Here is an 11,886-nt window from a genome sequence, read left to right as displayed (position 1 = left end):
TTCTGCCTTAGGACACAATGACTAGGACGGATTTAGGAAAAACCCTTTGAACTGTCGCCACCATTGTTGTTGCTGCCAGTATCTATGTGGGTGAGTGAGGGACTGTAAGACAAGTCTTTAAATAGCTCCTTGCCTTAATCTGTAAATACAATCTGCAAAAGAGGCCCTTTAAAAAGCAGCATCTACTCTTAGCAAAACTTGACTCTAGCTGTAGTTAGATGTGTTTTCGATACTCAGATCTGGCACTGGGTGGCAGTGAAGTCGCACAATCACTAAGACTTTGTTCCTGATTTAAGAGCGGAACAACATTTGCACTACCTCTGGACTGTAAAAATAGTCAGCTATACACAGTGAACATTAAAGGCTGCCAGATAAAACTCCAATCAGAGCGATGGATCGATCAGTCTCCCCATCCTGATGTCCAGAGTTCTGAGTCAGCATGAAGGTATCTAGATTCATGGGAGAGATCCCCAGAAAGAAAATGACTTGTTCAGAAATATCTGATATGCCCCCTCGATGAGTTCAGCCAGCTTTTGCATGACTTGAATTTGGGATGAACCAAGAACTAGTGTTTATTCACAGTTTGAAAATTATCAGAAAAAACATTTTATAAACAAGAAACAAAACTTCAACAGTTTCAATAACAGAATAAACATGTTTGAAGTTACTTTTTGGAACATCTCTATTGCAGCTGATGACAGGAGCTTTGTAATCCTCTCCTACAGCAAAAAAAAAAACTTAAAAGAATAAAATACGAAATGCAATTAAACCAAAGATACATTCTCTTAAACTCAAAGTGTGCCTTTTTTTAACAGAACAAAGGCTTTTCGTGACACGAACAAAGAGTGAGGTCAAATTTCTGCAGCAGAACAAAGCGAAGACAAGGCCTTGAGTCATTCTGCACACTTAACAACATTAATTGTAGAGGTACTGTGAGATGAAGCACTGCAGCTTCTGCCTGTTCTCTGACAACTGGAACAAAGGACTAACACCAAGGAAGATGCCTCCTGTCTCACGCATCTGCAGAAGGACCTGGAGAAAGAAAAAACAAAAACAATGAACATAAATATAATAATAAAGAGCACTCCATATGCACTGCTTCAATGCTCTGCAGCTTTTGTTTTAACAGTAGAGGAGCTCTCCCTTTATCCCCCTCATCCTCACTGCATCCTGCACAGGGCTTTATTAAACAAAAATGATAAAAGCTAATAACGGAAAACAAATGAGAGGTGTTAAATAAAATTAGCAAAATAAATTTTGAGCAAGATCTAAAATAATGAGGCTAAAAGAGAGGGAGACATTTCTGGTTTTGTCCTTTAAACACCAGAGATGCAGCAGAAGACGTCTGACAGTAAAGACAAGGGTGACTGATAACCTCAATATTAAACTGAATAGTTGCCACGAGGGATCTTTCCAGATATATGGGTCAATGACGCTCTATTTTTTAAAGATGGAGCTTCCGAAGTAACAGTTGAGACACTGATTCAGAGAGACTGACTGCTTGAAGGGAAACCTGTGACATGTACAGATTTATATTTTCACACTTAAAAAGTCTGCCTGTCGTAAATGGGAGTTTTAATTCTTTAGGTTTCAGTGTTAAAGATGATGCAGATTAGTCAGCCTGGGATTTGGATTTCTCATCTTTATGTGCCGTTTTTAAAGTCTAAGCAGACAGGGACGGCAGATGCTCTTGTTCTCATCAGCAAAAGGAAAAAAAGAAAAAAGAAAAAACAAATCAAAACATTTTCTCTTCTCCATCTTGAACTAGATGAGAAAACAACTTATAGAGCCTTTGAAAGCTGCTGCCTGATAATCCCTCACAACAAACATGCATAGTTTATCTGGGCCAATCAAAGTTCAGCTTAGTACTTTTTTTTTCTTTACATCAACATATCTCACTACCCACAGGAGAAGTGCCACTAGAGAAGTCCCTTAAAAATAGCTCATCTTACTTGTTTAACCTCAGTCAAGTATGCAGATTTTTTCCTTTGGTAAAATCAGCAATAACTCTTGGTAAAGTAAATGCCTTCATAACTAGAGCGAGACTCATCCGTCTTTATTTAGGAAAGCTATTTGCAAATCATATCACTAAAACCAAAAAGGTGTATAAATCCTGAAATCTTCTTTTTTGGAATTAGTCTTATAGGTTTAATCTGCTGAAACCGGTCGAGATTTGGCAGAGGTTGATGGGAGGGGAGTTAATGCAGTGGGAGAGGGTGGGAATGGTCAGAAATCCAGCAGGACTGGCAACTTGCCGATTCCAAGTCCAGGTTGAGAAGCATTCCTCTTATCTTTACGGCTTTCCTTTGGAAACATTCAACACTCCTAGGATGATGCTAACACTTAAGCTGCTCTCAGAACCAGTTTCAATATACTGTAATTGTTGCTTGGTTTTATGTCTTCTTTTTATTGTTTATGGCTGTTTTTAATGCATTGCTTACATTCTGTGTACGAATAAGTTCTAGTGATCACAATCACCTTTTTGGAACTTATTGGAGGTAACAAATAAGCTTGTTTTTTTTTTGCCAGAGTAACAAAACCTGGATCACACAGTCTGAAAACATTAAACAACAGCTTCTTGGACCAAACACCTAAAGCTGGGACATTTCTTCAACATTCGGACTTCATTATCTCAAAGTCTCAGTTAGCCTCTGAGGTGCACCTATCCCAGAACAGCTCATTGGACAATACTGAGAAGGAGTCAGACACCATGAATGTGTTCAAGACGCCACTTATATGTTCAAGCAACAACCATCAGAACCTGATGACAACAGTTACATCTCAATGCAAGTTTTTATTGTGGCCTTTTAGAAATCTTCTGCAGGGAGTCTCAAAATGTTGCTACAGAGATGGAGCTGAAAATGGATGATCTTACAGCACAAGGTACCCATCACTATGTTACCTCAGTGTGATTATGAGGAACCCCCCCCCCAAAAAATCCATTATTTGCTTTGACTAATTTGTCATATTCAAAGCCCCTCAAAACTTTTAATGTGCGGTTAAACAGATCCAAGGATTTTAGAAACGCTAAAGAAGATACAAAACCTGCCAGAGCAGGTCAGGGTCACCGGCTCTGTCCTCGTCTTGTGTCTCATATTTATTCAGCAGGTCTGAAAGCCTTGGTTTGTCATAACATAGCCTGGTGCAGCCAGACTGAAGTGCACTCCCTGTTATTCAGTCTTGTAAACCACTGGTGACCAATCACAGCCCTGGAGGCAGAACTTTATGATGTGTCACTCTCAGCACCTTACTGCTTTTCAGTTAGCATGATGCGGCCAAGGGAAGCAATGTTTTAATGAACCCTTTCTAATGCTCTAAGTGACATGAGCAAACATTAAGACTTCAACAAAGGATAGCTTTGGTGTAATTTCTTTTTAAAATATTTTTTTTTTATTTTAAAATTTTCAGACTACAAAATTACCAAAACAGCTCATCCTGTTCATAGTTATCTGATTGGTTCCAGTCTCATGACGCTGACACTTTTAGTCCCACCTTTGGAATCAATGGCATAACGACACAACAATAGGCCCATAAGCAACATTATCTGAGTTGGCCCCATATGAAGTAAAACACGTGATACAGGTTCAGGACATGGTGACAGTTCCATAAATCGGCCAAGATACAATTAAGCAATTCTCAGTAGTATATGATAACACATCACACACGGAAAAATAGTGACTGCGCTCCTTGAATGGAATCATTGGTGACAGCGCAACAGCACATGTTAGAGACATCCCAAGTTCCAAAAACTAATTTCAGGGAGATGCTTATCGAACCATATTATATGAGTGTATTTTCTACCAACCGTCTAATGAACTATACACAGTTATTAACATAGTAATTAAAAGTACCACTGTCTGCTTTGCTATTCGTGTTTAAACAGCTCACCATAATGTTGAAATCTGGCATATGTTGCGGTATAAATACAGTCCGGTGTGGTCAGTCAGGTGGGTATAAGAAGAATTTTTCGCACCATTACATCTGCAAAAAGACCTCCTAGTCTACAATTGCGTAGGGGACCCACCAGGTGTCAGTGACAGGGCCCCTAAGAGGTTGTGGGCCAATAAGCAACTGCTGCCTCTGCTTAACGATATTTACACCATTGTTTGAAATGAGCTCTACCAGCTCTTAACCAGACTTTGCACTGTATATACGTCGTATCAGTCTGGCTAGCTAGGCTAGTCATAACGGGCCTCTTTAAGATAACTCCCTGCTTTTGAGTTCTCTACCTGACGTCTCTTTCTAACTATCCTCAACCTTCACAGGACCTTTAGCATAGCTGAAACACAGAAGTTACACTGCTCTGGAAATACATTAATTGTGGCTATGTGAGTTGACCAGGATTTATTTAAGGCAACACCAACTTTGCAGTACTTAAAACCCAACATTGATTAAGACCAAAACATATGGGCCAGTTTTTAGACACAATTTAGACTTCTGCTTTCCAAAGAGTAAAGTAGATATGCAAAGAGTTTCTCTTTTAATCTACGAAGGTCAAGGTTTTACACATTTCTAACATCAGAATCAAAAATTGCTTTTGATATAAAAATATTCCCAGGAACACTTGGTTATTATTCTGCCTTTTTAAATCTACATTTAGACTAAATATGCAGGGGATAAAGGAGCAACTTGCCTTTTTCTACATTTTTTTCCGTTAGTTGTTATTATAGTATTCGATCAAAAACTACACACTGATTATATTCTGGGATTGGATTATCACATGAATGACAAGTAGGGGTGTAAATAATAATCGTTTTGTATCGATGCATCGATCCAAAAGCCGACGATCCGATGCATCGACACGTCCGCAAGATAATCGAATCATGTTTTTTTTTTTCCTCCGGTCTTTTATCCATTTGCTCCTGGGAGTAATTCTCCCTCCCGTGCTGTGGTGACGCTAAACCTATTTTGCCCTCCTACCTCGCTTCTTGGTTATACTCTTACAGCAGTGTGTTTCAGTAAGCTTGACACAGACATTTTTAAATTATGCTCAATATGGAAGCGTGGTCTGTGCTACACACTGTGGGTCTAGATACGGCCGAGGTGGCGAGGAGGTGGGGGCGAGTTTAGTCCGACGACAGAGGGACATGAGGGCCAAAAAGAGCATAGATCCAGGTGGAAAAAGGGTCCCAGCGTTCTCGTGCACCTCGCTCTTCTAGCGGGTCAAACTTCACGAGTTGTTTTCCGCAATTTCGGTCATAAAAACAAAACAAGCTGGCCTCCTGTCTGCGGCACTGTTTGCGGTCAGCTACAATTTGGGAGAGGAGCAGCGGAGCGTCTCTCAAGGGGGCGGTGACGTCTGGGGCAGAGGTATTGAATTGCACTCATTGCACTGATTTTGTGCAGTATTTTTGCAGTATTTTTTGATGCAAGTTTTCTACTTCTGTTATTTGCTGTTGTAAAAAAAAAAAAAAAAAAATGCATAACGATATTACAGCTTTTATTGATTTATTTCAAGCATGAAACTTTGTTTAGCCTGTAAGGTCTAAAAAAATTAATCGTTTAATCGAATCGTGGTGCATTCTTGAGTATCGAAAATAATCGAATCGTTGGGTCAGGAAATCGATACTGAATCGAATCGCCATGATGGGTGTGATTTACACCCCTAATGACAAGTCTGCACAATAGTAAGAAAGTATCTATATAATAGGTTTAGCTCAGGGTATTCAATTGATGAGCTATAAACCAGTTTAAACCTTTGGGGCTGAATCAGAGCTAGTTCTTGTTCAGTGTAAAACTAGAGTAAAAATGATAACTATCAAAAGGTGTTGCAGTGGATTAGGAGGGAAATGTGTAACATTAATTAACAAATCTGATACAAACCTGTTTTTTATGTATTCAGTTTCCTAAATGTAAGTAAATCGAAACCATAAAATGTGGTTTCATTGTCATCATTTTCTCAGCTGAAACCCATATTTGTGCAGAATCACATTGATTTCTATTGCTGGCCGAGTGAATATGCAATCAGATTGAGATTTTTGTGTACAGCACTGGACATGGACAGTTAGTTTAAAACTATGTCAAATACGGTCCATACTAATCTAGACTCCTAGTGCTAAAATTTGTCTAGTTAATAGTTAAAGTTTAGGATTGTATTTCATTTCATCTATGCACAGTTTGTAGGATTCCCTGAAGCACATTGCACTCTCATTCCTCGGTAGTTAATACATAATTAAAACTGTGCCTTTTTTTGTCTTCTCTTTACATTAAATCAAACATTATACTGCTTGTCAGAAGCTAAATTATCTACGGAAAACTGTGGATTTGATAAAACAGTAGTATATGATAACACATCACACAAGGAAAAATAGCATAGAATCGAGAAGGACCAGTCTGCAGAGACAATAGCGCTAACGTCCAGCCTAAAACTTCAGTTTCAGACGTTTCTTCTTTGTGCCATTTATTCCTTATTCAGAGTGACTCTGAATAAGAAAACTGTGTGCACAGTGACTGAGAGAAAGTATCATCCAATGAGTTTGGTGGTGAAATAATGCTCAGTATGTTTCTCTGTTTGATATTTCCTAATGCCAACATTAAAAAACCTTGTTGCATACAAAGGCGTTCCAATAGAATCATGGTGCCATGTGCTTATTATATTTTATTTCTATTTTTTATACTTTCTTTTTGTTACATTTGTTTGTCAACTTAAGTGCTTTGTTATTTACCATACCAGAAAAATATGATAGAAAGTACCATATTACACATGCTAGCGAGAAGTAAACATGCAAGTAATTGGGAAAAACAAATCAGCATTTGGAAAGAAGGAAGTCTTCGATTAAGTGCAAAATAAATATACGTGTGAGTTTATATCATAACAGTTTACATACTTTTTCAAACTTATAAAACTTAGTAGAAACCTTGAATATAAAAGAAAGAAACTCATCAGGAGAGCACAACAATTATATTTCAAACTTTGAAAACACCTCACAATAATTTTAAGGATTTCTACACCGATACACCAACCCAGTCTGTGGACAGAACAGCAGCAAGCATGAGTAACTGGACGGCTGAGCTACACCTGAAGCTTCAGCACCGAGCGGAGCTGTAATTCTCAGCAGACCGATTTAGAGAGACACACACACACAGACGCAGGCTGTCACTCACCCCGAGGTCTATTAGTGTTCTAACTGCAGTGCGCGCCGCCTCCTCTGAGCAGCTCTCTGTGAGATACAGCACAAAGGCACACATGAATCAAAAGAACAGGCACATATCCAATATAGAAAATGAGGTCGGGAAAACAGAACAAAGCCTCTACCAGTGGGACTGTAATTTTTATACTATGTATTATTGAGGGCTGCCATTTGGGTAGGTTCTCCCCATCTTGTGTGTTATTTCTGTAATATGAGAGCTTTGAGGGTCAGTGTGGGAGCTGCAGCAGCCTCCCTCTCTGGCCTCAGCAGATTTTGCTTAGAACACGGTGAATCAGTAGGAAAAGGCGAGGTGACAAGCATTTACAGTTATGAAACAAAGAAACAGAGGATCTCAGTGCGGGTGTGTGTTTGTTGGAAATGAATGTCAGGTTGGGCTCACCATAGTGCTGTTTCTTCTGATTTGCTGTTTCACAGAGATTAGAGTGCATCAGAGACAGAAATTCTTCCTCTGTAGTGGGAAAGATACAGAGGAAAAATAAAGGCATTTCTCCAGCAAGGCAAGTTTCTGACAGTTCTCAGAGATCATAGATATGGGCTCTTTATGCTTCAGCAATGTACTATAACATATAAGAAATTTATGGATGGTCACCATAGAAGATAAAGGTCGTAAAATAAGTATCTGGGGGCATAAATATTACTTTCAGCCCTGCAGCTATTTCAGTGCTTTGATTTAAAATTCATCATCAAGTTCAAACCTTTTATTTTTAATCTAAAATCATACAGTTAAATGTAACAATTTTAAACCAAACCATCAAAAATCCAAGGTAATTAGTGAAGGAATGTGACCATCTTTAGATCTAGACTTTCTCTACCTGCCAGAGGGGAGTCTATCCGGTCCAATGCCGAGGTGGTCCAGCACAATGCCCTTAAATGTCCTGCTAACATTCTGCAGAGGAAGAAGAGCATTTCTGGACACTGCTTGGGCTGGCTTATCTAGAAAAGTAGACATGTGGGAGGAAAAAAAAGAAAATTTTCAACTCCAAAATTAATTTCCTTAATGAATTTAATTAGTAAACTGCATGTTGAATATAAATATAATATTGCTAAAATGTAAGCTGTATAAACGACTATTTCCAACCTGCTACCTGTGAATTTCTGACCATTAAATCTCACTATTTCACTCCTAGCAGCACCTACAATACCTGCAACCAATCCCACCTGCATTCACCACTTCAACTAATGCACTTCAGCATTCAATAAATATGTATCGACCAAATGTTTTATTGCAAGAGATACAAAAAATTGATACTTTCAATCACAAATTACCATGCAAACTAAAAATTTCGTTCAGTTCAGCTCTCAAGACATTCATTTTCTAAAGTGCAGCAGTGATAAAAGGTAAGCAGCAGTGATAAATGTAAACATACGACTGTATATTAGTTACAGTTTCCAAAATTCAGGTTTGTTTTTTATGCATTTATTTTTTTTATCACCCCATTTTATACAACATTCAGCAGCCTAATGGCAGTGGGGAAGAAACTGTTCTGAAATCTGCTGCACCTGCATCGGATGCTTTGAAGCCTCTTCCTAGAGGGAAGCAGGGAGAACAGTCCATGGTGGGGGTGTGATGGGTCATTTATAATGTTACGGGCTCGGGACAGCAGCGTTGGGATGAAATATCTTTAATGGAGGGAAGAGGAGCCCCGATGTTCCTCTCTGCTGCTCTCAACACTCTTCTCACCTTCTTCCAGTCTTCCAGTCCTGGCATCATAACTGGATGCCCTCTCAAGATAAATCATCTGTTCATTGCTAAAGAAAAGTCATAAGACCCAACCACCCTCATCTCAATGTCCCAAGAATTTTCATGGTTTCCAAGGTTCTTCAGTTCTATCATTGTACTAAACTGTTCTGTTACTCAGGTGTAACAAAGACTCTGGCAGTGGTACAGTCTGGGTTTTGGTGGCCTACTCTGAGAAAGGACACACCTCAGTCTTTCTGACTGCATGTTTCACCTGCTCAAGAGTTAAGTTCTCCCATCGTCCTCCAGCAGTTCTTCTGAGGTCTCTGCCTATTCCTCATCGGCCATGGTCCCATATCTCCATGGATTTTGTGATGGGCTACCTTCATCCCGAGGTAACACTGTTCTCCTAACTGTGGTGGATAGGTTCTCCAAAATGACCCATCTCATACCTCTTCGCAAGTTGCCTTCTGCCTCATATCTTGCAGATGTAATGGCCCAAGAAGTGTTCAGGCTCCATGGAATTCCCCATTCTTGGCATTGACATCAGTCTGTCATCAGCTTTTCAACCACAGACTGATGGCCAGACTGAGATATTCAATCAAGAGGTTGAGTCAAAGCTGCGCACCCTTTGCATAGATGATCCAGGTCAGTAGTCCCAGAACCTACCTTGGGTGGAGTACATCCTCAGTGGGTTACCGTCTAGTGCTACAGGTCTGTTGCCAGCCGTCGTCTATTGTTATCACCCTCCAGTTCTCTCAAAAACCGGATAGCCCGACTCAAGTTCCTGCTGCCCATTTATGTGCTTGTTGCTGTCTAAGTACTTTGAGAAAGGCAGAAGCAGCTCTCTGCAAAACCACAACTATGTATGCCCACAATGCTAATCGCCACCGCTCACAGACCCCAAGATATGTAGTGGGACAGACGGTGTGGTTATCGGCTCATGTCATGATTTTAGTCCTGCCCTGTTTGTGCTCACTCTCCCTGTCCTGATGAGCACTGATTGTCCCCACCTGGGCGGCTCTCTATTTAAGCTCATCCCCTCCCCCTGTTCTGTGCGAGATTGTCTGCCTTTCACAGGTTTCAAGCCCTGCTTCAAGAGCCAAGAATTACTCTACCTGTCTTTGACCACTGCCTATTCCCTGACCGTATCCTTGAGTTGTATTTTTTTTTCTTGATGCTGAACCTTGTCAAACTCTGAAGCTGATTAAACCCATGAGTTCTTTTAGAATTTTCTGCCTGAGTAATCTTCTGTGCATGACCCTAAAATGGAAAAAGATTTCTAACTGATGGCTTGTGGATGACTGTATCTCTGCTCTCTGTAACCCCAACCTATTTCCACCTATCACAGCTGGAAGGAATACTTTAAGGATCTCCTCAATCCAGGTGGATGAGATCCAGCCTGAGTACCTTAGAGTTCTGGCTGTTGTTAGATTGTCGTGGCTGATGCATCTTCAATATTGCATGGAGGTCGGGGACAGTACTCATAGACTGGCAGTCTGAGGTGGTGGTTCCCATGTATAAAAAGGGGTGAAAGGAGGGTGCATTCCAACTAACGAGATTTTAAACTTCTCATCCTCCCAGGTAGGCCTATGCCAGGGTCCTGTAGAGGAGACTCTGGCCGATTGTCTAACCCGGCTCCTGGAGCAGTCTGGTCATATCCTGGCGGTGGAACAGTGGACAATCTCTGCAGGGTCCTTGAAGGTGCTTGGGAAGTTGCCCAAACTGCCCACATGTGTTTTGTGGACCTGGAGGAGGGATTCAACCATGTCCGTCGTGGTTCCCTGTGGGGGGGCACTTCAGAGGTCACTGAGTCAATGGCCCTTTACTAGGGGATATCCAGTCTCTGATAGCAGGGCTGGAGTTTGGTCTGCATTGCCAGTGTTAAGTTGGACTCTGCCTGATGCATGTTGGACTCTGACAGGACTGCCCTCTGTCATCTGTCCTGTTAATAACCTTTATGGACAGGATTCCCAGGCGCAGCCAAGGGCCAGAGGGGCTCTGGTTTGTGAACCAGGGGATCTTGTCTTTTTTTTATATCGATGTAAACTTTTAAACTCCAATAAAAAACAAATGACAAAATTATTGCTAAACAAAAGCTGTAGCTAAGGAGCTGTTCTATACTAATGCAGTATTTATGCTGCTTTTTAGTTTGTTTTCTATAAAGCCTATTCTACTTAAACAGCTTATATGAGGGTTTCCATTGATATTTTATGGAGTACTACAGAAACATTGTATTGTTGCAGATCATGTCCATATATGAATGATTACAGAGCAACAATCTTCCGCTTCCAGCAGGATAATGCACTGTCACCAAGCTCAAGTCTTCTTAAAACTAACACATTCATTGTATTCAAACAGGGTCAAAAAGCACCATATCTCAACTCAAAACAGCATCTTCAGGATGTGGTAGAAAGTGTTTCTCCTCATGGATGTACAGTGAATAGATTGGTTACTGTCCATGATGCCAATATGTCGATGTATATCAACATCTTTATTTAAGATACCTCACTGAATGCTGCGATTAAAGAACTAAAGCAGTTATAAAGACAAAAGATGGTCGGTTATAGCTAAATTAAGTGATTAACTGACTGGAATTTGCATACCTCTTTGGTCCAAAAATGCCTCTAAGCTATTTATGTTGTACACGTACTCTGATTCCATCAAGGGATGGATGGTGAAATACTGTTATTGAAGGATTAACTGAAGTCCCAGTTTGTTTTTTAAGTACTTCACACATCTGCTCTTATGTTCACATTTAGTACCTTAAGGTTCTGATTTAAAATATCTGTTTTCTCTTACTTTTATTATCTGATAAATCTTAATAGGTTAGGTTTTAGTCTGTCAGTTTTATGGTTGCAACTTTCAAAGAGAACATGATATTGTGATATACTCATTTTATTACCGAATCCTGTGATTAGGATGATGAATTATATTATCTGCATTGTTCTTCCCATCTTTTCTTTTTTAATATAAAAATGAGTTATATATATATATATACAGTGCTGCTTGAAAGTTTGTGAACTAGTTGAGTAGTTTAGATTTTTCTTTATTTTT

General features: G+C 39.9%; 1 protein-coding gene across 1 annotated transcript in view; it reads right to left on the bottom strand.

Moving 5' to 3' along the window:
- Positions 1-565: 565 nt before the first annotated feature.
- LOC107094528 (glycerol-3-phosphate acyltransferase 2, mitochondrial-like) overlaps positions 566-11,886 on the bottom strand; it is a 245,925-nt gene continuing 234,604 nt past the window's right edge. The window contains exons 22-25 of the mRNA XM_015390210.1: positions 7,964-8,084; positions 7,531-7,599; positions 7,105-7,160; positions 566-1,032 (exon numbers count right to left, since the gene is read on the bottom strand). Coding sequence (XP_015245696.1) covers positions 916-1,032; positions 7,105-7,160; positions 7,531-7,599; positions 7,964-8,084 — 363 coding nt within the window. The 3' untranslated portion in view covers positions 566-915. The remainder of the gene's footprint in view (positions 1,033-7,104; positions 7,161-7,530; positions 7,600-7,963; positions 8,085-11,886) is intronic.

This window comes from Cyprinodon variegatus, unplaced genomic scaffold (genome assembly GCF_000732505.1).
Source record: "Cyprinodon variegatus isolate N-32 unplaced genomic scaffold, C_variegatus-1.0 Scaffold488, whole genome shotgun sequence".
Taxonomy (NCBI): Eukaryota; Metazoa; Chordata; class Actinopteri; order Cyprinodontiformes; family Cyprinodontidae; genus Cyprinodon; species Cyprinodon variegatus.
The sequence above is the reverse complement of the archived record's forward strand: the minus strand, read 5'-3'. Positions and strand labels throughout refer to the sequence as shown.